Source organism: Calypte anna, chromosome 13, assembly GCF_003957555.1.
Source record: "Calypte anna isolate BGI_N300 chromosome 13, bCalAnn1_v1.p, whole genome shotgun sequence".
Taxonomy (NCBI): Eukaryota; Metazoa; Chordata; class Aves; order Apodiformes; family Trochilidae; genus Calypte; species Calypte anna.
Genome location: NC_044259.1, coordinates 4,662,342 through 4,687,991, shown reverse-complemented (window position 1 = coordinate 4,687,991; position 25,650 = coordinate 4,662,342). Strand labels below are relative to the sequence as shown.

The 25,650-nt window shown below is 43.0% G+C and overlaps 1 protein-coding gene across 10 annotated transcripts in view; it reads right to left on the bottom strand.

The window, feature by feature from the left end:
- Positions 1–17,961, bottom strand: part of FBXW11 (F-box and WD repeat domain containing 11) — a 68,421-nt gene extending 50,460 nt beyond the window's left edge. For 2 of the 10 annotated variants that reach the window (XM_030458970.1, XM_030458972.1), the window contains exons 1-4: positions 17,809–17,893; positions 9,344–9,423; positions 4,725–4,781; positions 1,442–1,543 (exon numbers count right to left, since the gene is read on the bottom strand). In XM_030458970.1, the coding sequence (XP_030314830.1) occupies positions 1,442–1,478 (37 nt within the window). In that variant the 5' untranslated portion in view covers positions 1,479–1,543; positions 4,725–4,781; positions 9,344–9,423; positions 17,809–17,893. Of the gene's footprint in view, positions 1–1,441; positions 1,544–4,724; positions 4,782–6,754; positions 6,824–9,343; positions 9,424–17,674; positions 17,733–17,808 lie in introns of those variants that run through there. The other 8 variants (XM_030458971.1, XM_030458973.1, XM_030458978.1 and 5 more) reach the window with 7 other exon arrangements.
- Positions 17,962–25,650: the final 7,689 nt, after the last annotated feature.

Genomic DNA, 25,650 nt, shown 5'->3' with positions numbered 1-25,650 from the left:
ATGGAAAAATGTGTTCATAATAGGTTCACTATTGAACCTATATTGAATTGAATATTTAGGGTTTTTTTGTTCTGTTTGTTAATAAAAAGTTTAGTTGGGGGAAAAAAACTTAATAATTTGCCATGGTGTGCTAAGGGATGAGAAATTTCTAGAGACCTGATTTCTAAGCAACTTGGGCAGCCGCAAAGTTCCCAGATTCATCATTAAGGAGTCCTTGCCACTCCCAAACTAGGTATTTGCAGAGATGCATGCCTTGCCTGCAGTAGGGAACCTGAGCTTGTTAAGAAGCCCAAAACTGCTAAGCAAAACTGCTCCTACCCTGAAACTCAAAATGTGTCAGAACTCAAGTGACAACATTCTGCAGGAGAGAGGTTTTAAAATAAAATAAATTTAGGTAAATAAATAAAACGGTTACTCTCCAAGGCAATACATTCATATGACCCAGTGTCTGATCTCCAAGGACTGACTGCAAACAAAACTCAATTTGTTGCTTTCATTTACAGATGAAAAAAAGAAGCAACTTAAGCATCCGTTTTGTACATATGAAAGACTGAACACTGAATAGCACTACTATATTATAAAAGATACTAATAATAGTTAAATGATAGTTATTGTCTGCCAAAAATGTTACATTCAGAAACACTTCAGGAAGTGCCATCCAGTTACTACACAGGTTCTGTATTTCCTTTCCAATGCAAATACCCCGGAAGTTCAAAATTGTTAATTGGCATCAAAATGTCCCTCTTCATTGCTTTCAATCCCTCCCAAACCAGCAAAGAAACAGCAGATATTCCCCACCTATAAATTACACAGGCTCAGCTTCAACAGCTTACTAGAAGAAAACCAACGGAGAACTTGAGATTTAGTGATCTTTGCAGAGCAAGTCCCCATCCCTTGTTCTTCACTTTTAAAAAGTTAAGAAACTAAATTAACAGAGTAACAAACCCAGAGAGCTCCAGGACTCCATGCTGACTATTCTGCATTCAAGTGTGCCCAGCAAAGTGGACTGAAAAGCTATAACCAGGATCACACTTAAAGAGAAAATAAAAAGCTTGTCCCTGCTAAATTCAGTCAGACAGATATTACAGGCTAGTCAGTTCATTGCAATTTAAGAGAAACAGCAAAGCTCATTATGTTACTTTTTTAAAAAATTAAATGAGAAAGCAAAACGTAGCAGGCAACATGCACAACTATGCTACTTATATCACAACTTCAGTAAACAGGCAATAACACAAAAGCTCATCACCCCCCACAAGAGCCTGCTATTAGGAAAGCCCTCTTAATGTTCACTCCTACAATGCAGTTAACGTAGAAGATTTCAGAAAAGGATGCACAAAAAACATTTAACAGACTTAACAATTTGATAAAACAGAGTCCTGAGAGTTTAACAAATGTTCAACAGCATACGCATAACATTTACAACAAGAAAGAAGAAAGGCACCTGGAGACATCTGACACTGGGCATGCTCTGCAGGCATCTCAGTGCGCACATGCTCTCTACCAGGTTGGAGCAGCCTAGCCACAAAGACCTTGGCACAGAACACTGCAGGGTGACAAAAAGGAAGGAAGAGAAGAAGCAGTTAGATGCCACAACAAATCACTCAAGGCAGGCAACTCATTAGTATGTTAACGTGGGTACTTATCTATGTTATTTCTATATTAATCACAAGGTTAGTAGCCAAGGGTAAAATAACAACTGAAGATCCTTTTCAGAAAATAAGCCACCCCTCTTTCCTAGCAAGGATAATGAGTGAATTTGCCTCATTTGAAACCGCTTGGCTTTAGTGCCCAGCTGAACATTTTCTCTTACTAGCAGGAGTATAGGATTTGTTACAGTTTGGGTCCATCAGCACACTGCTCTCGATAAGGGAGGGAAGATGCCATACTCAGCAAACTCGCCTGGCTGTAACTGCTTGTAAGGATTTTACTTTTGCAGTCCCCCTTGGAGAAACCAAGTGCAGGAGCTTCTCATTAGGGTGGCAAATCTTGAGACCACAACCTGGAGGGATTTCAGGTAATTGAGATTTGGCATCCTGCACTTTTCTCAAACAATTTGTGGCTATTTAATGTGACAGCAAAGCCAACAACTTCTGAGGTTATGCTCTATGTACTGGGACAATGACACAACCAAAAAATGTATTTTTAAAGAGGAACACTACGTAGCTAGGTTCAAATTTTAAGACCAAATTCTGCTTAGTCAAGATGCACAGTACATTAAACAGGTTATTGGGGAAAAAAGTTTGTGTTATCAGTTGAGAGTATCCTAAAGCCAAATTATACCCTAACTACATCTATTATTTGTAGTAACATCACCCAAGGCAGAAGAACCAAGCTTAACTACCAGACTCCACATTGCTGACACTAGAAATGACAAAAAGTTTGGAAATCCTTTTTTTTCTTTTTTTCTGCAGCTGAAGAGATCTGATGCAGACAGATTCCCCAAACTTTTTATTGCTCCATGGTATTATTTCACAGTTCCTTTTAAGGACAAAGTAGTACATCCACTATAACCATCAGATAAAGTTAGGAAAGAGGATCCAGTTTGTCGAGCAGTGCACAAACCCAGCTCTAAAATCTGGCACAGACTTTGCTTTCAGTCTTTTTCACACAGACTTGCAATTTAGTTATAATAAACACTAGATCTTTTAAAGAAAAATCCCACACCGTTCAGAGTTGAAAGTGGAAAGAGGTGAAGACTCAGGGAAAGCAGTTCTTATGCCAGTAATGAGAAGAAAGAGGAAGCCCAGAGCAACTGAAGAGATTAAAACATCCTTCTGTTTTGCTTTATATCTTATTAATATAATAAAAAAATCCTAATATTTTCATCTCCAAGCTAAGAAGATAAATGAAAGCAAAACCAGGAGAAGAACAATCCCAGCAGCACCAAAACACACTGGAATTCTCCTTTTTTCCAGCAGGAGTGTTGAAATTCTATACAGATGTTCTATGCTATGTACTCGTGTGACGAGTGGGTGCATATACCTTATGTACAGAGGCAAAAATAAACAATTACTGCTATATTGTACTATTCTTCCTTCAAAATATATATAAAGATCACTAATATTAATAAAAGTTTCTTGTTTAAAGTTAAGAGAAATGTTAATCTAGCCATCAAATAATTAATCCCTTGTATCTAATAATTACTTTGATATGTCCGGTATGTCCTCACACAAACACTGGAAATTTAGTTCCCTGATTTGTTCTGAGAGAGTCCACCACTGACATTAGGGAAACCTTAACTTCCATGAGCCACCAAAAAAAGATTTCTACATTTTTCAAGAGATACAGGATGTTCAATTCCACTGATCATGACACTGTAGATGCAGGATGCTATACAAACCATTTACAGCTCTGCTTCATAACAAGAGTATATAAATCAAGAAACTTCCTTTCTAATCTGTTTCATTATTTAATCTTATTAGGCACAATATGTAAATGGCATTACCATAACACTGAACAACTGAAATTCAGTGCATTGCTGCAGGTATTTATGTGAAATCCAAGTAAATTTTTGCACTTTAAAGATACGCACCCAGTAAAAGTTCCAGTTTTGCACATGTCACTTGGTAAAAATAATTAATAAGAAAAATAAACTTCTTTCATAAGATTTTCAGATAAGATGTACAAAACTGTGTGTATAATGTGTATAAAGAATCTACACCCACAGGAGTCCACAAACTACAATCTGAAAATCATTGGTTTAGTTCCCTAGACTGGCTTTTGTTTTAGGAACTACTCTATCTAAATAAGCTGAATTTTAGGAACACGAAAAATTTGGGTAACTTGAGAAAACTTTTTATTTTATTTCAAAATACATTGGGCACAGAGGACATTTCTGTGCCAAGTTTACACCACACAAAAACCTTCTTTTAGTATTATGAAACTCTGAATAAAAGGATTTATAAAAATCATTGGCCACTGAGCTGTAGCGATGATATTGCACAATGCTACAGATTAAATATTACATTCTACTTCACACTAAAAGAGGAATGTGCAAATATTTGTGTGCTTCACGACATGTTATTACTTGACCCTGCATGCATAAGAACTGTCATAAAACCCCCATAATAGTGTATGTTACTAAAGATTTAATTTTTACCTAACAAGAGCCTGAACTGGGGCTTTCCTTTCATCAGGATCCCAGGGAGTTGCAGCATTACTACTAAATTTTGGGAAAGGCAAAATGCCCCTGGCCAATGAGCACACTACTAAATGCACAGATAAACCAGGGTCAACAGAACCATGCAGGCTAAGATAAGGCCAATCAAAACTCAAATTTTAGGGAACCAACTCACTGAAATGCAGAGCTATAATTGACTCACATGGCTTCAAATGATGTCAAAATAAAGACCAACAGAAAAACTGTCACTGTGATTTTTTTGATGCCTCATGATTGTAATTCCGTACACTAAGACCTCCTGTGGTGATCCAGCCTCAGGAATTATATTTCAAGATTTAGGTTTAAATGTTAACTCTCAAATTTCAGCAACCCATGCAAATTCAAGCATTTGCATTCAAAACTAAATTCTCAGTAATTTCAATAAGAAAGGACTATGCTTCAATATATTTAAATATTAGAGACTAAGAGCTTCCTATATTAACAGTAAAGCATGCAGCAGTGTTCTTCCAATAAATATGCTTTTGTAGGTGGTAACTTTAAGGACAGAGGCAGCAGAAAAAAGCCCAACCTATCACCTCCTGAACAATATGAAATTTGTATTCACCTTGTACTTCACATGGGTGTGCAGTAAAATGTCCAGGAATCTTTTGTTTCAGTGCATCTGAAATTAAGAGTTATGTCTGAACAGCAATCCTCACACTTTCTTACTCCGTATTAAAAAAAGAAGTCGTATTTCACCCATTTAAGATAAAATTTAAGGAACCAAAATTTATTGGTGTGTTTACAATTTGGGAAATCCTGTTCTTAAGTCAAAAAGATCCTTGCTTTTGTAAATCAGTTTCTAGTTCGAAAGAAGATTTGTGAGGGGAGGTATTTTGGAATTTCAAAGAAATATACAGCAAAACGAGCGAAGGAGCTGATTTACTCTGCTTCATTAAGAAGTGCTACTAATTAAATGAATTCATGCTTCCTTCAATAACTTTTTCTTATGCAGTTTATTACAAAATGAAATTGGAAGAACCTAGCAAATAATTAAAGCTTACAAATACTCAAATCTGAAATGCTTTTCCCAACTTTCCTGTGACAACAAACCAGCTGATTCAGTGAGGTTACTTCATGTTCTGGATGTCCACAGGGCTACAAATAGAGATCCGGACTGGCAAAAAAAGGTACAACCGAAAAGCTTCAACCTCCATTCTGGATCCTCTTCAGGTTTAGCTACAAGAAACCCAGAGGCTATTCAACACTGGTAATTTAATGTTTACTTTCCTTTGATATAGGTCTGGACCACCAGAACTGATACTTCTTTGTTTCCATTAGCACTTAATAGTGATACATTCATGGGGTAACTGCTGTTATTTGGATCATTCTCCATGGCTGGGAATGACAGGCTCAGCTCCCAGCAGCTCAGATTTAATGCTGAAAAAGGGATATTCTGAAAAGCAAAATTAAGACTTAAGGACAGCCTGATGGTTTATGGAAGCTATATGGTCCTAAAGTCAAATTTAATATCAAGCTCAGATCTTAGTTTTTCTAAAAATCAGCATTAATCACAATAAGACAGAAAAAATATAATGCAGTAACACTGTTAAAAGGCCTTCAGCATTATTTTACACTCAGCAGTGGATAGTTGCCTGCTACTCAGCAAACTCCATCCCCTTTTGCTATGTGGAATCCCATCCAGATCTTACCTGGTGTTTTACCTTAACGATTAATTCAAAACAGTGACAAGCAGAACAGTGTTGAACCAACCAGATATGGGAACAAGTATTCTGAATATTTGCAAAAGGCTGACAATTGTTAAGGTGAATTCTTAAATGTGACTGCTTAATTGGAAATCAAGTGTGGGGCATGCAGGCAACACACACACGTGTTCCACAAGTGACAGCCTGGCTTGGCACGGCAACACAGGCACTATGCTGCACGTTTTGGCACAACATTGAATATCTTTGCTGAGGTACTTGAAAACAAGAAACAATTTACATCAGACCAATAGTAGTTCTCTGTAAAACTCTCCCTGTTCTCATTTCAAAACCAAGTTGTCCCTTGAGAGGTGCAGTGTATTCACATGCTCTATTCAAGCTTGTTGGAATAAGTGCCATCACACCACTACCTTTTCCATATCCAAAATGCAATCTCACATCCAGTCTTGAGCATCTGATTTGGAAGGCTGTTTGGGCAGAATTCATTCACCAGGCTTCCCAAATCCATGAAGCTTTACATACGCATTCCAGCATTCTGCTTCAATTTAAGTAAGGCAAAAAATTTCTCTTAGGAGTAATGACTCTTCCATTTGTCCTTAGACCAAATATAAATGCAGAAGGGAATTTCTAAGAACCAAGAGTAGCAAACTTATTTTACCTTGTAAAATGTTTTGAACTATTCTTTTCTTTTTACCAGATCATTCAAGAAAAATAAGTAACCGATTGCCGAGTCACACTTGCATCAGAAAAAAATCTATTTAGCTAAATGATTGCCACCCAAAATAAAAACTGTTCAACATGACATCCTTCCAACAGCCACTCAAGATCTGCACATGAGCTTCTTGCATGTGGGTAAAAACACTGAGGAAAGAAGAAAATTTAAAGCAAGACAAAGGGGAAAATCACTTATCAGATAAATTCTTCTCATTACCACACAGTTCTTCTAGATAGAACAAGGAATTCACAGAAGGGTGTTGAATAACGCAGTCCCACTCTGCTCCTGAAGATCAAAATATGCGTTTGCTATAACAAAGCGAATGCTACAAGAGGAATATGGGTTCAGTGGAGAAAAGATTAAATGCTTTCTTTGAATGTAACAACAATCTTACTCCATTATTGTTTATTCATCAGGATGAATGAGGTTCAGTGTACAGTATTTCAAGAAGAATACCCTAATACATTTATGTAATTCACTCTGAATGTGAATTGAAATCATCTAGAGTTTCCAAAACACACAGTATTTAGATTAACCCTTGCTTTCTTCATGTACATACATCTCAAATCCAGCAGTTTTGAGTGTCCAGAAGCGTGACATTCCTTTCTGGATTAATATATCCTATGCTGCATTAAAAAAGGGCCTTTTTAAAAGAGTAACAGCTTTCCTATCTTCTGACACAGCAGGAACAGAGGTGTTACAGACATCTACAGACATCAGGACACCTGATCACAGGAAATTATAACTGGGGGAAAAAAATAACAACACTAAAAAGAGCCCTAGCACTACCAATTGAAATAGTAAAATACTTTGAGTAAGTTTAAACACTTAGAAAAACATGCCTGAAACTCCTCAAAGATGTTAAAAGTTGTCTTAGACTCTTTTCTGTTAAGTTTTTTAAGGATGAGGCCTAACAGAATCTAAAAATAATAACCCATGTAAAAATTCAGTACAGCCAAGGCAGCTGGCACAGCAACTTGATGAGTTTCAATGTGTATGGAGTCTGGGCTCAGCACATAAGAAAACACTGGCTTCACATTCAGGGCTGGTACATCCGATGCTCTGGAGGAATGCTTACATAGCCTTTGATAGCTGTCTTACAGTTTACTTTTTGAAGTGCAAAACTCAAAACTTGGACAAGAACTAAGCCTCCACCCTTGCACTTCAAGCGCAACTTCACTTTAGTATTGCCTTTGATAGGATTGTTTCATGTTTCAAGAAGTGAAGCAATATTAAATATCATAACATCAGGGATCTTAATCAGCAGGACTATATATTATGCTTCCCACCTCAGTGTGTTTTGAATTATTTCCCCTTTTCAGTTTTCATCATTAAAGATTCACTTCTTCCTCCTCAGCCTCTCAGTTTAGAAAAAGGCACACCCTGAACAGCGGCTGTTCTACGGGAAGATGTTATTTTGCAGTGTTAACTCCAAGGTGAGTCTGACTGGTACATAGAACAAATGCAATCTGATATTAGACAAGACTGCAAAAATGTGTCAGACTGAAGTTAATGAGTATTACCCTTAGATTTTTCCCTCAGATTTTTTTTGCTGTTGTTGTTTTAGAGAACTGTACTAACAAAGCATGCCCAAGGCTAATCCACCTTAACCAAATAAAATTCAAGTACTCAAAGAAATCAGACCAGGAAAAAACAGCACCCTGCACACAAATAATTCATTATACACATCTTCATCAATTCAAGTATAATTTTTTACACAGAATACCATGCCAGCAAAACAAACACAGAGCTAAAACAATACACAAGGATAAACAGCACCTAGAAGAGTTTTTTCTACAGGAGATTCAATATTGAAGCCTCAGCATTTGCTTTAATTGTTGTCTACAAGAGCACACTCAAGCTGCTCAGTGCCACTGCTCTTACTAGCAAAAGGAACTGAGGCGTACTGCTTCATACCAAATTCAGAAATCACTTGTGAAGTTCATTGAGGCACTATCTCACAATAAGGTTGGGCAGTAGGGGAGATGCAAGTCTTCCTTTCACACCAGATACTCCACTCGCATAACTTTATTTTCCTACCAGCCAGAGACCCAGCTTTCCTTCATACAGCACACAAATACCTTCCCTATGTGTCTCAGATAACATGTTGTAGCCTTTTACAGTCCTCTCAAAATCTCAGATCAATGTAATTCAAAACACAACTGTGCTCCCTTACTTTGAAATCAAGCCACTATACCTTAAAAAGCTCCTCTTGAAAACCATGCCTCACAACTGGCTCAGCTATGCTATGGAAACAACCAGGAACAGAACTTCACACTGAAATCTCATGAAGAGTTTAAGACTGACTCCCAGTGCTGCCCACAACAGAATTTCAAATGGCATTTGCAGGATAAAGCTGCTGGAATTTGTACTATGAACAATTAGACAAGTTCTCTAAATTTCTGATGAACTCAGCAGACCACATGGCTAGAAATCAGAGCAGACAGATATTACTTTTCTGAACTCAACTGAGAAGTTCAACAAGGTCTTGGATAAGGCTGCTTTGTCCTTGCAGAAGCAGGATCTTGAAGCCATCTGCTCAGTGCCTCTGTAGATCCAGCTTTCCAGTTCTGCACAAGGGAAGTCTACTTTATGTCCCCAGATCTGCTTTTTCACACTTAGAGCTGCAATTTCCTAATAAACTGCATGTGTATTTACTGTATGTGCAGCTTACTCTAAGCTCAGCAGCTAACTTGGTGTGTTCTAACACTTCAGGGACATTAAGCAGGTAAAGCAAGATACTGACTTGGCAGACAAACTCATCTAAGCAGAAGCAGCAAGATATAGTACAGGGTGACTTCTTACCTGAAACTTTGTTTCTGGGCTTCAGATCCACCAATCCAGAATGAAAGGGGATTCGAATGGGTTTTCCTTCTCAGACTTGTCTGTTAAAAGAGAGCAGCCAATCATCTTCAGCTTGGTGTATCTACTTCTTTCTTGAACGAAATCCCAATTATGTACTCCTAATGCTGTTAGAGAGACAAGGCAGCCTAGGCACCTTACCAGCCCCCTCACAGCTACATTAGTGGGATCATCGGATTGGTGGATCTAAGACAAAGAAACGGATTTACAGACAAGAAATTGCTCTTCCTCCTGCCCTGACTCACCCAATGCACAATAAGTGCTTTGGGGCAACAGCTCACTTTGCAAAGATGAAGGAATGTGAGAAGAAACTACAGTGCAAACAACGAAGCAAGTGCTAAAGCTTCAGCCATCAGCTTACACCTCACAAACCTGCTCCACAAACTGCCAGAACCGTAGCACAGGTTTGCAAAACAGCCCCACTGTTATCCTACTCTGCCATACACATACTCTAAAGCATTTTATTACAATGATTAGTTCCCTATTTCCAGACTCTAAATGGAAGACTTGGCAAGTTTTGCCTTGCCAATCTGTAGCACAAAGATGGAGCCTTCAAGACACTTAGAAGCTGTATGATGGCACCGAACACACTAAGTTTTAGGATTGTGGCATGTCTGAAAAAAAAAACTAGAAGGAAAAAGCAGAAGAGAGCCAAGAAGGAAAAAGCAACTCCTGAGACAAGAAAAAAATCACCTCCTACTGAGAAAGATGATAAAAGGCCTTCACCCAGTACTTTCAGCAGTATGCTTAGACCATGACCAACTTAAAACAGCTTGAACTCCAACAGGACTCTCCAGAGTGACAACGCTATGCACGTACCAAAGCATATCCTAGAGACCAGACTGTGCACCTTCCATGTCAGACATCCAAAAGGCTTGAGGCATGGCCTACAATGTCCCCTAACAGCAGCCAGAAGCAACAGCAATGTCTTATAGAACGTAAGGCTGTACCATCCACAGAAAAATATGACATCTCATCTGTTCCTCTGCTTTTCAGCCCCTCCAGAGAGCTGAGCCAAATGTTCTTCAGCCTCCCATGTCTCTGCCCCACATCTCTAAGTGCCAGCAACTTGGAGAAGGGTGGGAGAAACTGCCACTTTTCACACCTGTGCCAAGAAACTCCCTCAGTGGGGACAGTCATGTCCCAACTGCCCAGAGCTACTCAGAGAAAGAAGCATCTTCATCATAGGGAGATTTTCTGCTTTTCTACCACTGGTAAAGCAATAGTCAGCCAGAGGGTGACATTTCAAGGACAAAGCAGCAAGCAAGGACAAAGCTTGAGATCATGTCCAATCTAGAATTTTTAAGCTTGCCAAGTAAAGTGATAAGATGTCAAGGCATATGACTCAGAATTTTAAGAGTACAATATAGCTCAGTAAGCCAGCTATGAAAATTATATAAACGTACTCATTTGCTAAGTCAAAACAGAGTCAGCAGGGCATTGGAAGGAGAGGCACCTCATGTGAAGGCATTCCTGAACAGCATCTGCAGGTGTTACAGCACAGGTCTGATTTTTGTCTTCAGAATAACTGGCATGATGGAAAAAGTCTCAATATCAAGTTTCCCTGGCTAGTCCTTTGCTGCCCCAATAGAATTGGATAGAAGAATCTCTATCAAACACTAGCTGTAACAGCTTCTACAAGCAGATTCTGAGTATGGATTTTCAAAGAGCTGTATGAAATTGGCTTGACTGGAAAGGATAGAAGACTTGAAGTCAGCACGATCATTTGAGCCATCCTGAAATACAAACATACATCTCACAAAAAGGCAAAGAACATAAGTTATCAGAGCTTCTTTTGTACCAGAACTCCATATCCAAGAACTCCTCAACAATACAAAACTCAAAATGCAGCCCCACAACTCATAAAACTGAATATATAGTTGTGTTTCCCTTCTAAGTCAATGAACACAATAAAACCTTATAGTGTTGCCACAGCTCAAAGTTGACCCAAAAAGCTTTTTTACCTGTTTACCCAGAAAGCACATCAATACCTCTTCCTAACAAGTAGACACCAACCTACATCTTACAAATTTCTGACTGTATTAATACAAAAAACAGGCCCTGAAAGCTGAACTACTTTGATCACAAATAAAAACATTATTTTCTTGGGGCAGAAGTACAAGGATGCAACTCCTGAGGGGACCTGCGTTAAAGCAATGAAGAAACAACATGCCTTCAAACGCTCCCACCATTAATTTAACACACATGAGAAGCTAATTAAGTTTCAAAAAAGAGTCAACACTTTTTTCTTTTTAAAATACAAATGGCATTGCATTAATTTTTGCATTATCTGGTCTCGATCGTGGGATAGGAGTGGAAGCAGTACAGACAAATGGAGTAGGCTGTGAGATGCCACACCATTGAGCTCATAAATACACCAGTAAAAGGGTTTTCCAAAAAAAGTGGATTTTCTGTAAATAATGAGGATACTATCAATACTGTGGAAATCAAAGAAGTCAGATTATATAGCAACATTAACAGTAGCATCAGTAGAAAAAAGACATTGTCAGAGAAAAAAAATTGGAATATAAGTATCAGTATTAATCAGCATCACTTTAAACAACACAGTAAATATTCTCATTTCTCTTCAATTTATTTTTTCCCTTGCAACTCAACTATTTTTCACAGCCCTCTTATGACCACAGTCTCTTCTCCTCTCCCCACACTCTCCTCATGTTGGCACGTTTGCTGCACCACCCATTTCATTTTAAACGCATCACCAATCTGCCTTTGCACGCTGCTGCACAAGCACTCAGAGCAGCACGGGAAGATAAAACTAAAAATGTCAAAGCAAAAGGACCTCTAAGCTCAACAGCCACCACATGTAATGCATCCAAAGACACACACCAAGCTGATCTAACACATAGTGAAGGTGTTTTAGAAAACACACATGAAATGAAAAGGTACATCCAGCCGTCAAAGAACATTCCCAAGTCTCTCTAGGGGTACAGCCCTAGCAAGGCACTTTGCTTTGCTGCTGCAACACTCCTCAGTGACCCAAATTTTAGCAGTGTTCAACAACTCTGCCTAAGGGATACAGTCAGCACACTGTGAAGTACAGAAATGGCACACATGTGCTTTACAGTTTTTTAAAGGAGCAACCCAATCACTCTTCTGAGGGGGCAGCTGGCATGCACAGCAGCATGTCTGCCAAGAGGGGATCTCATTCCACAGGGACACCTGGGCAAGGGATTTATGAGCATCACTCAGGACGTCCTGGTCCCAAACCAGAGCTCACAGGCAACTCCACCTGAGAACTCCCCGGAGGTGCTCACACACACAGGAGGCTACTCACACCCTTCAGGCAGCAAGGGAACCTTCTCTGCTGCCTCTCACTTGCTCAGCATTGTTGCAGAGGCTGGAAAATTTAGTCCTGTTAGAAAATGTAACTGCATTGAGAGGCAAAAAAGATCTCAGAATCCCAAATGAGATTTAGAAAGCCCTTGGTTTAACACCAGCATTTAGCTTTCCTGGGAAACTGTAACTTTTTTCTATTAAGACCTAAAAGTAACTTAAGTTTCAGAAATTTCCCTAAAAATGGAGCTTCTGCAGTTCTCCTTCACCTGTATAAACAGACAGCTGACACCATAATGATCACAAACTTCATATAACTTCTTTCTTCCTAACTTCTTTTCCACATATTTGTATTCTTATTCCCTCTGCCATCCCATTTCCCTGCTCAGCCTATTGTTTCATCTGACCCTTCCCAAAAGAGACAGCTTTCCACACTTCTTTGTCCACTTCCCCCATTTCATCATCACTCTGTTGGCTCTAAATCCAGTTGCCTTGCTCTAATTCATTTTCTGAAGCTCTTCCTTCCCATTTTCTGCATCGTTGCCAAAGTCACTGCCATCTATTCTCTTTATATTTGCATCCTTCCTCTCACAGGCACTCACTCTCTTAAATGTGACTCTTTGACAGCCTGGGCAGCAGCATGGATCTTGCATCCTCTGCCCCAAAGGCCGGTCTGTGCCCCCCCAGCAGCCATCTTACCCACCACCTCTTTAGAAATCTGCTCCAGCCATTTCCTTTTCTCCCCATGAATGTAACTGTCCAGCCCTTGACTGCTTTAATGTTAGATGTGCAACTCTCAGCTCTGCCCATTTAGCTACTGAAGAATAATAATTAAAAAAAGATAACTGCAAAGCAAATAGATAGTTATCCTACTGAAGAAAGCACAAGGAGTTTACACAGAGGCTTGCAAACACCTTACTAACTCTGCATCTACTCCTCGGGGGGGGGGGGGGGGGGGGGGGGGGAAATTCATAAAAATGTAACTACCTGCTTGGCTTTCAATGATTGAAACAGGGAGGAAAAAAGCCAGAACATTACAACTCTACTGAGATACATACAGCAGCTGTATTCCGGTTTCCAAACAGAATGCTAGGATTTATTTTGCAACTTAAAGCTTTTAAAAACTTTAGAGGCACAACCATCTCCAGCTCCAGTAAGCCAAGAAACCTCAGGTACCACTGGTATGATTTACAGAAGCAGTTGCTACTGGCAAGACCATCCCACATCAATTACTTCATTCTGAGATTGTTACTTTTTAAATTTGAAGATGTTCAGCTCACATCAAATATCTGCCAGGAGAAACTGAAAGACTTTTGGCAAGGTATTAAATTATAGCTCTTCATTTATTATTTACGGAGGCACTTAAACACTGGACACTTTTATGAGACACAGAGAAATGTCCTGGACAGGAATGTACTATATCAGGAAGAACATTTTTCATATATATAACTTTAAGATAGAAAAAAATTATTTAATGCAAACAAGTGCTTTTTGGTTATATTCCTAAGTGTGGTCTTTCCATAACCCCTTCAAGCTCCTGCGACAGAGCAGTGCTATATTGAATTTAAACTGCCAACTCTGCAGCAGGAAGATCTGCATTTGGAGAACAGCACACACATCATAGACACACAGTGGAAAGACAGATGATAACCAGCTCAGTATGTGAGAATTTACACACAGTTGGTTTCCTGCTTCAATAACCATGTCCAAAGTTGTCTGCTGGGTACCAGAGCCTGGGAGCAACAGGATTAATTTTTTTTATAATATCCACATCTTAAACTCTATGCAGTTTACCCCATAAACACTTAAGTTTTTAACTTGCGTAAAAAGCGTATTTGCCACACTTATGTATTCTTTTACAACCACTTTAATACAAACTAAGAAGCTAATTACTCCCTGCTTTGAAAGTCCACTGGGAAAACAATTGTATGGTTCAGTGAAGCTTCCTGAGAAAATTAAAACCACAAAGCTCTGAGCAGGTATTGAAGGCAGAGGCATGGAACAGGTCTGCTGCAACTCAGCAACACAGATTTTAGACACAACTCAGAATCGGTCAGAGAAAAAAAACTGTCTCCAGAAGCATTGCTGTTGGTACTCTATCTTAGGAGAGAAACAAGTTGGGCTCTTTAAAGGAGCAAGAAGGTTACAGTTATCTAATTTCACAGAGAAAATCAAAACCAGGGAAAGAAAGAACCCTTTCAATCACTCTGGCTAGCCCTCCATCTGTTCTGGATTACTGCCTTACTACTCATTATAGTTTGCCCACTCATGCAAAGCATTTAACTGCAATGGCGTTGAGTGCAAAGGTATCTGAACTCAAACCAGCTCCAGGAGATCTGCCATGAGCCTTGACCTAGACCTCCTGCAGCCAACACCAGTTTGAGTCTGCAGCCTTGTGCCTCTTGAAATCAGCTCTGCAGGCACCTGAGTGTGCCCTGCCTGCAGAGGCAGATACCATGAAATGTCATCACTAGATGAATTGCTCATCACAAGCACAATGGTTACTTGACATGCTTTACAAGACTAGAAGAGGACATGTAGAGCCTTGAGCTGTCCTAGAAGACTTCAGCACATTCACTAAAACTTCATATAGTAAATGCAAGTTGCCACTCTGAAACCCCAGAATATTTTTCTTCGATTCCACCTTCAAAAAACCAGAACAGTACTACTTCCATGACTGGAAATTTCTTTAAGTAAATGCAAATGAATCCAGTGAAGGCCCAGTAGAGGGCTAGAACTGAAACTTGCAGGCAATTAACACGTTGACACTTTATCTCTTTTTTATCAGTATTATATTGTATTTGCTCCTCAGAAATTCTGCATTACACATTCACTCCTCTATTTACTACAGATTCATCCTTAGTCTTTGGAAGTGATCTGAGTACCCAAAGAGTACCAAAACCAATTTCCTGTATCAAAGAGAAGCATAAAACATCCTGCTTTTAGTTAAAAATAATGTTCTTAAAAAGAAATGCATCCTGCTAGGTCTGACAGGCTGAGCTGCTCCCAGGGCTCGGACATTTGCCACCAGCATTAACAACCGACAAAAGAGGTGGTGTAAAATACTGAAATTATTGATTGAAACCTTGGTCAGCACAGCTTTGATTTATGCTTTTTGTATTTAACCAAATCTTCCAGAGATTCTTGTCTTCTAAAGCACAGGAGAAGGTAAAACCTCCAAGTGGTGTCTTCATTTAAGGATGACTTTCAATGCTTTCAGTGAAACATTGAGCATTCCAACACAAGAGTTTCTCATCACTAGAACTGAAATTATTCAACTACCAACTACGTTTCACAGCACCATTTTCCACTGGAGTCTACAGAATCATTTGTCTTATTAGTTTTTGTTACATATATTAACTTTCTGTGTCAGAAAAAAATGCCTTAAATCTCCTACTACCTAACTAAAAATCTGAATTACATCATTGATATTTGTATTGATTAGCATATTCCCCAGGTCCAACCGCAAACAGAGGGCACAACAATTATCAGCAGATGTTACATTTGCTTCTCCCTGCTGACAATCTGGCCCCAAAGAGAAGAGGGAAAGTGCTTACAAAAGACCAAGCAAGAAAACTGAGGGAGGCAACCATACCTTCCAGCCTCAAATGCTATTTTAGCACCTCATATAACTCCAGGCTGAGTATTAGTAACCCTGCGTTCCAGGAAAGAAAAAAAATCCACTCAAACTCACTTTATACCTCAGAAATTTAGCAGACATCTTATTCTGGAGGAGACTCATCCTGTAAGGGATACCTGCACAGCTGTCCCCAACTTTTATCCTCCTCCACAGCTTTTATCCTCCTCCATGATGCAGTCCACTAAGGTGGACCCACTTCTGATGTTACCCACGGTGACATTGATTGGGCTGGGGAGGCTTGCTGAGGGCTGCTTTTGAGCTACAGGGCCTCAGTGAGCAGAAACAAACACAGAAAGAATCACAAAGGGGTTTTTGCAATTTGCCTTTTTTGCTTTTTTATAATTTATGCTTCTTGAGAACAGACAACACTTTAAAAATGTTTGGATTTTCCAAACTCATGAGTTTAGCAACAATTCTACTGGCTAAGAAATAGCTATTTAATGTCTCCACTGAAGCCAGCTCACCTTCAGAGTGCCTTAAAAGCAAATTTTGCCATTTTACCACTCAGTTCTGCGTGACCATGTGACATTTTGTATGCAAAAGCAATAACATTAGAAAATACTTAGTGATAATTACTCCGTGTTCCTAACTTAATTTTATCCATCCCTAAAGGTAGCAAAATTAAGGGCCTCTAATACTTGACTACCGAGATCTAGGATTTGTCTTTATTAAAAAAAAATAAAACAAATAAAACCCCAAGCTTTTCTCTTCTCTTGCTTCCCCCTGGCCGGCTCTCAACTAACCCAAATTTAGCGTCGTAAGCGTTAATTAGGGGCTATAGGGCACACACCAATTAGGTTCTCGTTAGATAATTCCATATTTGCTGGACCAGCACCGGTTTGGCTCCGGAAGGACACGAAGGGGCCCGGGCCCGGACCCTCACGCCGGGGTTCATACCCCCAACGCCGGGCCCGCCGGCTACCGGGGCGGGCCCGAGGGCTGAGGGAGGGCCCCAGTGGGGGTTGCGGGGAACCCCCTCGGGAGGCTGAAGCCGGGGAGACGGCGGCAGCGGGAGCCCCAACCCACCCCGCGGGGCTGCTCCGGGGAAAATCGCTTTCGGTTTTTGCATCGTGCCCGGATCCCCGGCGCACCGGGGGCGATTCACCGCTCCTCCCAGAGCGGCTTTGCCTTCAGAGAGGAGGTTATTTTATTTTTTTTCTTTTTAATTAAATTACAGCGCTAGTGGCGCCCCAGCCTGCGCCGGGAGACGGCGGCGGGGGAGCAGGAGGGGGAGGAGGAGGGGAGCGGAACGGCCCCCACCAGCCCACCCCAAAACCCCCCCGCCACAGAAGCGGAGCAGGGAGGGGACCGGGGGCGCAGTGGGCCTGGGCCGGGCTTACCGGAGTCACCTTCGCCGTGGGGCGCCAGTGTCGGACCCCCCATAGGCCCGAGCGGGGCGGCGGGGCCTGCCGGCGGGGAAGGAAGAAGGGAAGGAGGGAGAGAGGGGGCAGCGCGGGAGGCGGGGGCCACTCACCATCAGCTCGATGGTCTTGTCCTCAATCACCGAGTCGGGCTCCATGGCGGCGGCAGCCCCGCCGCGGCACGGCACCGCACCCCGCCCGCCCCCGCCGCCCCGTTCCCCTCAGGCCCCTCCGCTGCCGCCGCCGATCGCCCGCCCGTGCCCCCCCCGCCGCGGCCGCCCCGCGCGCGCACGCACGCACGCTGCGTTCCCGGCGACGTCACGACGCACGGAAGAGGCGAGGAAACAGCCGGCCCGCGGTCGCCTCCGAGAAACGACTACAAGTCCCGGCGTCCCCCGCGGCCCCGCCTTGCTATTGGCTGAGCCCGCTCCCGGCGTGTCCTGCGGCCCGCGCAGGGGGTGCTGGGAGCGGCGGGGGTCTGGTCACTCCCGCAGGGGGAGGAGCTCCGGGGGGGGGGGGGGGGGTCGGGGGTCCCCGGCACTTCCGGGCACTGGGACCGCCTCGGCCCAGAGATGGGGAGCGAGGGGGAACGAGGGCGGCGGTGGCTTCTCCCGCTGCTGTGCCGGGCTGTGGAACCGAAGGGAGCCGTTCTGCTCCACTTGTTGGGCCTTTCGCAGAAGGGCGAAGGGGCACCGGGGATCCGCTCCCCGCCTCAGCCTGCCCTGCTGCCCTCCTGCCTGCCGTGCCAGGCTGACAGTGGGGCCTCTTTGCCGTGCAGTAGCGTTATCTCGGGCAGCACGCACCGGGAGTGCCCCTCACACCCTCCCGACCCACCCGGGAAGAAATTCCTAGCACGCACGAGGACTCCGCTTCCTTGATTAAAACTTGAAAGCACTTGGGGACGAAGGAAGAACAACTCCACGTGTTTAGGCCAGGTGCTACGCAGCTTTTACGGGTGTATCTTGCAGCTTTCTGCCGTCCTCTACCACCACCACTGCTTGGTGACACTGGGAGCTGAGGTGCTTTGGGTGGTGATGCACCTGGTGAGGCAGCAGGGACCCCGTGCATTTGAAGAAGTTGGAAATTGGAAGCAAAACCACAGTAATTAGCAATCTGGTGTAACAGCACAGCACCAGGAGCTCTGTGCTGGCGATGGAAATGGACTCAGTAGCTTTGTGCTAAGCATTTTTTGTCCCATTACCTGTTTAAATATCTGCCAAATTGATAGGAAATGGACTAGAAACTGAAATGGTGCCAAGTCCTTTCTGACGACACACCTGCTTTGTGTGTCTTGTCAGCAGAAATCTATTTTATTCCTACAAAGATGCTTAAAAGTATACTTACCATGAGGCCTGCTTCATAGCATTTATAACAAACCACAAGCAGCAGCTCTCCGACCCCATCAAACAACTGCTGCTGAGTCTGGGGAGGAAACTTTGATGTGCACACAAAGCTGCCTCATTTACATTTTTCTGGACAAAGCCAACACCAAACAATGCCAGTGCTCCAAAGTCCTCTCACTGGGATGATGAAGCCCAAAATCACACACTGGCACTGACGTCAACCTGGGCTGGGCAAGTGCCCAGTGACCCTGACCCAGAAATGCTCCATTTCCATGTAAAAAACATCCAAGGGATTTTCCTGTCAGACACAGGCTGAATTCACAGAACTGTTCTGGTTGGAAAGGACCTCTCAGATCATTGAGTCCAATTCTTAATCCAACTCCAACAAATCCAGTGCTAAACCATGGCCCTCAGCACCACATCTACATGGCTTTTAAACAGCTTCCAGGGCTGGTGAGTCAGTCACCTCCCCAGGCAGCCTGTGCCAGTGTTTAGTAGCAATAATAAATAATCCTTTTTGTGGAGAGGCTTCTTCTAATCTCCAATCTCAACCTCCCCTTGTACAACTTGGGACTGTTTCCTCTTGAAACGTTCCTTGGAAGAAGAGACACCCCCTGGCTCCAGCCTCCTTCCAGGGAATTAGAGCGAGAAGGTCTCCCCTCAGCCTCCTTTGCTCCAGGCTGAACGCCCTGAGGTCCTTCACCCATCCCTCATAATTCCTTCCACCTTCACACCATGACCTAGAAGAAAGAACTTTCACATTGGGTGACACCACTGTCCTTTGTGAGCTCACAATGGCACCACTGTGTATCCACAAGGTGGGACAAAATCCAGCTTGCTTTTGCTCTCCCTCTAATCAGCTGTTCATTCTGGAGATCAAATGAGGCAGCGGATATCTGTGACAACAAAGTCAAAAATCAGCATGTCTCAGTCTAAATATACACAGAGAAAAGATTTGCTGACCAGGACAATATTATTTTATGTAGGACTTTCCAAAGTTACTTTTCTGACTCTGGAAAGGATTGCCCAGGACAGGACACACTCCCTCCTCCCTCAAAAAAAAAAAAAAAAAACAAAACAACAAACCAAACAAAAAAACACAACACAAAAAACAAAAACAAAAAAATTTTAAAAAAGGAAACAAACCATAACAGGAAAAAAATCCATGGTCTGATCTGAATGGTTAATGCATCACAGCTGATGCTCTAGAAGCAGACGTGGAACTTTGAAACTGTGGCATGAGATGGAACATGAGGTTTCTGTGATCTGTTTTTAATTGCGTGAAAAAGAAAAAAATTCCTATGATAAGAAAGAGAATAATGTTGAAACTAATTCAGGAAAACATTATATATGAATCCAATTTTTTTGTTTTAGTGCAGAATACCAAGAAAACCAAGACAAGGGACACTGATCTTCTTATCTGTAGATTAAAATAAAAATTTAGAGTACTCACTCTGCAATATTTCCTGTGAGGATGAGGACAAGAGGGAAGAGGAAGAGGGAAAACCCAAGTACCAACGAACTGGTGGTGATATCTCCACATTGTGCAACATGAAAAGAATTAACTGAGGATGATGTTGTCCTCACCATACTGAAGCAAAATTAATTATCTGTTTCAAAAATAAATCCCAGGAAGTTTGTGTCATGAGTTACAGTAGAGGAATATTTCCCAGCTAGAGCACCATTTGATTTTCTGCTTCCCAGATCTTTACTGTGAAGTCCATTATTTCTAAGCCCATTTCCACTTTCTGCAATTTTTTGGGGCCTCAACTAACCCAGGTCAGGTGGGAATCATCCTGTTGGCTTGTCCCTTATTTCAGGGATCCCCCTTGAAGTCAAACACCCATGTGATGAGGAGAAAAGTGATGTGTGCCTCACAGACAGCCCCTCCATACCCCCAGGCAGGGATGTTGCCCCAGTCCCACCACAGACCCAGCAAGGCTGCAGGCAGGTGAAAAACAACAACAAAAAGAAAAAAAATAAGACAGGCAGTGGTCAAACAACCCAGTTTCAGGGTATGGCTATGGAGCTAGTGGTAGTTAGCTGCTGGCATCCTCCAGGAGTTAGATCCGTGGTTATCTATATCCCAAACTTGAGATGCCTTTCCAAAATCCCTAGCCTAATATAGTCTACTCACAGAACCCCTCACCTTAGGATCTCCAAATGGTTTCTTTTGGCTGTTTGAGAAGGGATCAGAGGTCATCCAAAGGCCAGTGACAAGTCACAGTGCAAAAAAGCAGGGGCAGACCTGGTTCCCAATGCTTCTGCTGGAAGAAAGGTGATGGAACTCACAGCCAGTAGGAGTAAGATATAAGCAAAGCTTGTTAGGGCAGGGACAACTGCACTTGAATGCTTATCCTCCTTTCAAAGAAATATTTTGTACCTAAATTGGGGTGACACAAAGTCTGATGATTTTTTAATTTTATTTTATTTTTTTTAAAGATCAGGGAAAAATTGAGCAGATTTATAATGATTACTACCCCTGCCCGATGTCAAATGCAGTAACTCTGCTGCCTGCTGAAGAATTAAGGAGCCAATCCTCATCCAGTTCTGCTGCAGCACCTAAAAATAATGAGGTTAAGCACAAGAGGGGCTTAAAATACCAATATTTGTGGTCTCAAGATGAGGGAATATCCCGTACCTTGTACTGGATGGAGACAACAAAACCCATCACTGAAATCCCTGTTCCAACCTCAGAGCCAGCCTGGCTCTGCAGCCTTCCCAGGCTCTCACCTCTACATGAAGGTGAAAGGGTTTCTGCATTCATCACCCTCCATTTTGCTGTCATTTCACCCTTTTTAAACAGAACCAAACCTTCTTCCACTGTGGCTCAGCCCAGGGGCTCAGGGGGTAAATCTGGTGATGCCATCACTGCCAGCAGACCACAAAGCTTCAGAACTTCCCTTGTCCCCAGAATTTGATCTGTATTCTTCTCTATCTGGAAAGCAGAGCTGCTGGATATAGGTTTGTGCTCTCAAGAACTGGATCATATCTGCTGAATGTGCTGCAAAGCTCAGTCCTCAGCATTTAATTAACTTTACAGAGCCATCAGCAGGACAAAGGAGCTGACAAGGGACTGCTCAGGAGTAGACAGCTTACCCAGAACAAGATTTTGGCTCTACAAGCAGAACAGGAGCTCCTAGGTGTGGAAGCAGGCAGTGCTGGCACTCCATCCAGCATGGAAGGAGGTGACATCTGGGCAGCTGGGGTCCTGCCAACTGTGAGACAACCTCATGAAGCCAGTAATCAGTTGAGAGACCATGATGAAGCTACAAGCAGACTTGCTTTGCCACACAGCACCCTTCAGGCACATCCTTCTACCTCAGCAAAACAGCAAGGGGCTGCAAGTAGCAAAATTACCCCATTAAGAAGAATTTGAGAGCAAATTCCTGTGCACAGCCTTTATTCCCAGCACAAGGCAGTGAGGGATTAAACCATAAACCACCTACTTGTTTTGCAAGGGAAAGGGAAAGAGCTAGACCTATTGCTGAACTTCATTGGGATTTATTTCCAGGTTACTTTTTTACCATGTATTACAACCGTGTGGCCTTTGGGCCTGATTAGTGCCCTGTGGTCCCCCTCAGCCCCTACTGCCCCCTAGAAGAGTGGGGGTTTGCCTGCCTGGGAGCCCCTAGGCCACAGCAGCATTCAATCTTCATTTAATTTCAATTATCCTCAGCTAGGCTCACAACAGAGGACCTTGACCCAGTACTATCTCCACTCACCTCCCACGTCTATCAGTCTCTCTTTCACACCAAGCCCCTGCATTCCCTGCAAATAAGCCCAAAGATAGTAAATAAAATGTTACACAAAAACTAACAAACCATGAGAGGAACCCCACGGAATCCACATGGAACATCCCCCAAGCAGCTGATGCTCCTTGCATCAAAGCCACATGCAGCATTCCCCCTTGGCAGCCTCCTTCCAGCCTGGGATGTTCCTCCTGGAGCTGCTCTAGCACATGAGTGTGACCCAGGCATCAAACCACAGAAGGCTGAAGAGCAGTGAATGAATCTCACGATGAAAACCCACCAGTGAGTCTGCAGAAACCCAGTCCCCAGCCTGCCTTGTGTTTGCAAAGCACATCTTTGCCAACCCTAAAAATGCTCAGAAAACCCATGAAGACTTTGGTCACATTCACGATGCATAGAGGACACAGGCGGGAGATGTTTAAGATCTGTTCCATCCTGACATAAACAGGTGAAGCAGAGTCTAAAAGTTGGAATGGCTGCTGCCACCAGTAACATGGGTTAGGGCAACCTCCTTCCAGAAACATGTTCTTGGCTCCCAAGGAGTACTGGAGCAAGGGCAGCTGACACCAGCTCACCTCTGCTGCTCACCTGTCCCACAGAAAGCCCCTGCTTCACCTGGGATGTTAAGCATGACCATCAGCCTTTCAGAGAACCTGACCCATTCCTCCAACATCGGGTCACTGGGAGCTGCTGTAAGCCATTTTTGCTGTCCCTCAGCCTACCCCTCATCACCTGCTCCATGGTGGGCTCCTGTGGATAACTCCAAAATCCCTGTGTAAGCCAATGAAATTGCTTTTAAATAGAGAGGAAAACCCTTCCTCAAAACAAGGTAAACTCTAATTAAACTTCTTCCTTCTTGCTTGCTGACCTATACCTTACTTGCTGCTCCAATCCTTAGGTGTCCACCCAAAGCCTCCACAGTGCTTATGTCCCAACACTATCTCCAAAGCCTCCCGTGGCCAAGGAATGGGTGAGACAAACTCCTAGCACAGCTGGCTGACCTGTCCCAAGCACTCCCAGGGGATTTTGAGGAGCAGCAACACGGGGAATCAGGGAGGCTGCTAAATTACAGCAACCTGGGCTGAAAGCAGCTCCCAAGAAATCAACTGGATTTCCTGATTTCCTGCTTCCAGCTGCCTGTCCTTCCTCCCTTTCCTGCTTCCCTTCCTTCACCCGGCATCCTGGAAGGATTCTGTCTGTTCGTCTGCCTGTGGTCCTGATCCGTGCCAGCCCATATCTGTGTGTTCCTGCCTCCAGCTCCCAACTGCTGCTGACTCCAGGAGTCCAGCCTGGACTTTCCCAGGGCTGCCCTGCAGCCTCAGTGGTGACATGAGAGTTATTGGGGGAAAGGAGGGAGGAATGTGGTTTCCATTTTCCTGTATATTTGTATATATTTAGTAATTTTTCCTATTTATCATTATTGTTTCATTAAAGTTGTGTAGTTTAGTTTCCAACCCATAAGTCTCTCTTCCTTATTCTCTCTCCTTTCTTTACCAAGGAGGAGAGAGAGATTAATAGAGAGCGTCTGTTATTCGGTTTAATTGCCGGGTCAGTGTTAAACCGTGACAGATTTATTGGTTTTTGTGAGTCTGGCTAAAGCTCCTCTGCAGGCAGCCCACTGATACCAAAACTTGGTGGCCAAACAGATGAAGCAGCTTCTCAGAAACCCCCTGCCCTGGCATTAAAAAGGAAAAAAGTGTGGGTTAGAGTTTCATTTGGCCTTATAGCCACCTGGACTCACACCAGGCATCCTTCAGGAGCTCCTGCCTCCAGGACCCAGCTTTGGAAGACCTGCCACAGCCAGAGCAGTCACTATGGTGGCTTTGCAGAGGGGAGACCAGCACACATGGCACCACCAGAGCTACACACAAGGAATAAGAAAGACCAACCCTGAAAAAGGCACAGGGAGAACAGCCAGGAATCACCTCCACATAGTGACCACTTGCACAGAGCAGGACAGGCCAGTGACTATGGTCAAGTCCTACCACTCTGGTAGCCCCTTCCCATCCCAAACATGGCAGCAACCAGTTGGGCAGAGCAGGGGCTCCTCCTCCCCAACCTCCAGCCCTGCTTCACCTTTTCACCAGCTTAAAGGTCACCTCCTCCTCTCACTCATTAGTGCAAAGTTGGGATTTACCCTTTGATTTATTTAAGCACTGAAAAAGACTCCCAAAGTGTTGGAAGTGCATTTTTTCACCACTGACTAAAAATAGCTGAGTGAAATTCCAGAGCTGCCTTCCAGCACTGCCAGCTACGCTCAGCTTCCCAGGACAATGGCATTTGTAGCCTCCTAGTGACAACAGGGCAGGCCAGGCTCCAGCTCCCAAAATAACAAGGTAGAAAGGGCAAATTCTGTCTTTAGTTACAGTGATACAAAAAAGCAATCTTTAAAAAAAGAGGGAGAAAAGAAAGAAAATGAAGAGCATTATCAGAGCATTTACATGCACAGGGCCAAATTAAAAGCAAACTGGGAAATGCTGCAAGAATGGGGTGGGCTTACTGGATATAAAACAAAAACACACACAAGCAAAAAAACTGAAGCAAAAAAATTATTGTAAATCAGCACTTTCCAATATGAGATCATCCTGAATGCCAATGCCTATCTCACAACCACGACAACCGCAAGCCTGCCACAAGAACTGCTGTCTGAAGGGTTAAAGGGACCCAGAGACCATTTTTTTCAGCACAAGTAAGGAAGAAAATAGTTTCCCCCCAGTGACCTCATCTTAAAGTGTGCAGTGCCCCAGGGAGGAGCTGGAGAGTAAGCAGGGCACAAGCAGGGGGACCCCAGCACAGGACTGCTCTGCATAGACGCACTTGTGTATTCTCACAGAAACATGAAGAAAAAGAGACACGAGAA